The sequence below is a fragment of the Arachis ipaensis genome, chromosome B06, assembly GCF_000816755.2.
Source record: "Arachis ipaensis cultivar K30076 chromosome B06, Araip1.1, whole genome shotgun sequence".
Classification (NCBI taxonomy): Eukaryota; Viridiplantae; Streptophyta; class Magnoliopsida; order Fabales; family Fabaceae; genus Arachis; species Arachis ipaensis.
The window spans coordinates 128,885,300-128,887,290 of record NC_029790.2 but is presented as its reverse complement, the minus strand read 5'-3'; the positions used below and the strand labels follow the sequence as shown (position 1 = coordinate 128,887,290).

Genomic DNA, 1,991 nt, shown 5'->3' with positions numbered 1-1,991 from the left:
TTATTTATATACTTTTAATATATATTTTATAATTTAATATATTTTATATAAATAACTAATTAATGACTAATTTTAATGTGTATATAACATTAGTTAAAAAATTATTAATTAGTGTCCAAATTGGATTTTAGTAACAAGATTACTTAGTAACTACTTTATCTACTTTTAAGCTAGCATGCATTAAAATATTTTCACTCAATCAACCAATCATCTTCAATAATAAATTAATAATGATATACTAATAATAATTTCAAAACATAAAACTCATTTTCAATTTTTAGAAAACTTTTTATTAAGATATTATATCACAACTTCACAACCCCAGAGGATAACTTGAGCCAGTAAGATTTTTGACAAGGTTAATGATAAATTAATAAAACTAATTAATTTATTTACGAACAACTAACAAAGCCACATCTAAAAATACAATACAAGCAACAATAAAAAAAAATGAAAACAAAAGCTATGTTAATTGATGATGATGATCATCATCATTATCGTTATGATCTTCTTCTTCTTCATCATGTTCTTGCAGATCTGCAAGAGAAAGGCTCCTAGATTTGAAGCTCCCTAACCTAAGCCTCATATGAGCAGCATAAGACTGGGGAGGCACTCTGTTCTGCTGCTGCTGTCTCACACTCAACACTTCATCTCTTGCAGAAGACGAAGGAGATGAAAAGACCTTTCTACCCTTCTCATCTTCTTCGTCCTCGTCGCCTTCTTGTTCTTGTGCGGCTTCATCGGAATCCTCGTCGAGGGGCAAAAGCGGCATAGACTGTGGGTTTGACCACGTGTAGAAAGAGGATCTCCTTGACCATTTTGACGCCATTAAAACCCTCCTTCTCTTGTTGAATGGATTCTCTTGCTTCTTAAGATCCTTCACAGTGTTCACTTGTGACAGATCCGTAAAAGATTTTGATTTTCCACTAAAATGGTTCGATAATCCCCTCCTAAACAAATAATAAACACCACAACAATTTAATTAATAAGAAAATTATCACATCTTTTTATATTAATTATATAAAAAAAAAAACTCCTAAAACTTCAAAATCTTGAAAGAACGCAAAAGGAAAAATGAAATTAAAAAATTAAGAAAATAAAGGGTTGAGAAATAGGAACTGACTTGATGGGAAGAGAATCTTCTAGAGAGTCCAAAGAGTTCAAACCATTCAACTTGCTTTGAACTTCTTCATCTTCGTCATCTTCTTTTATAGGTGAAACGACGTCGTTTTCGATGTCGCTGTCGTCGGGGGTTCCGATCGACGACGAGCTCTCCGAAGAATCGCCGGCGAAGAAACCGGCCTTTCCTCCGGCACGGAAGCCCGAACCTTCATCGAAGAAGGAGTTTGACTTTGTACCGTCGCGTTCGATTTCGCCGGTGGTACCGGCGTTGCTAATCGTCGGTCGGTCGGCGTCGTATTCCGCCGTGGCGTGAGGCGGAGAAGAAGGAACCTCGATGGTGAAAGCAGGACCCACCAAAAGCTCCATTATTACAAGCAATTAAAGAATATTGAAGAGAATCAAACACTCTAACCCTTGTTTTGTTCCTCTTTGTGATTGGGATTTTTCTCATTCACAGAAAATAGCGGTTACAAAACAAATTAACTAACTTTTGTAAGGGAATAGAGAAGAAAAACAAAAGAAGAGAAGCAAGTGAAGAACAGAAATGTTCTCTATATATAAAAGTATATCTCAGTGGAAAGAGAGAGAGAGAGAGTGAATAGTGAAGAGCGAAAAGAAGGAGAGAGAAAGAGAGATAATGTTCGCCGGCGAAGAAATAGCATGAAAGAACACGGTTTGAGAAGTTCATGATGACGTGGCAAGAACAGAGACCCGGAAATCCTGCTTAAGTAATTTTGGTTAAAAACTTAGAATTATTATTGAAAGCTTTCAAGTTGTAAATATGTCGGAATAGGATGATTTTTAACTGTTATGTTAATTATATATTTAAAAATAATATTTGTATATTAAAATCAGTCACTAAAATTGAT

General features: G+C 34.8%; 1 protein-coding gene across 1 annotated transcript; it reads right to left on the bottom strand.

The window, feature by feature from the left end:
- LOC107605162 lies at positions 364-1,769 on the bottom strand. The gene is made up of 2 exons (XM_016306937.2): positions 1,124-1,769; positions 364-950 (listed from the first exon to the last, which is right to left on the bottom strand). The coding sequence occupies exons 1-2, from the start codon at positions 1,486-1,488 to the stop codon at positions 464-466; spliced, it is 852 nt and encodes a 283-aa protein (XP_016162423.1). The 5' UTR covers positions 1,489-1,769; the 3' UTR covers positions 364-463.

Excerpts from the sequence above, each read along its gene's own strand:
- LOC107605162 (XM_016306937.2), bottom strand. The coding sequence starts at position 1,488 with ATGGAGCTTTTGGTGGGTCCTGCTTTCACCATCGAGGTTCCTTCTTCT. Across the intron at positions 951-1,123 it reads GAAGATTCTCTTCCCATCAA|GAGGGGATTATCGAACCATT; the intron begins GTCAGTTCCTAT and ends TTATTTGTTTAG.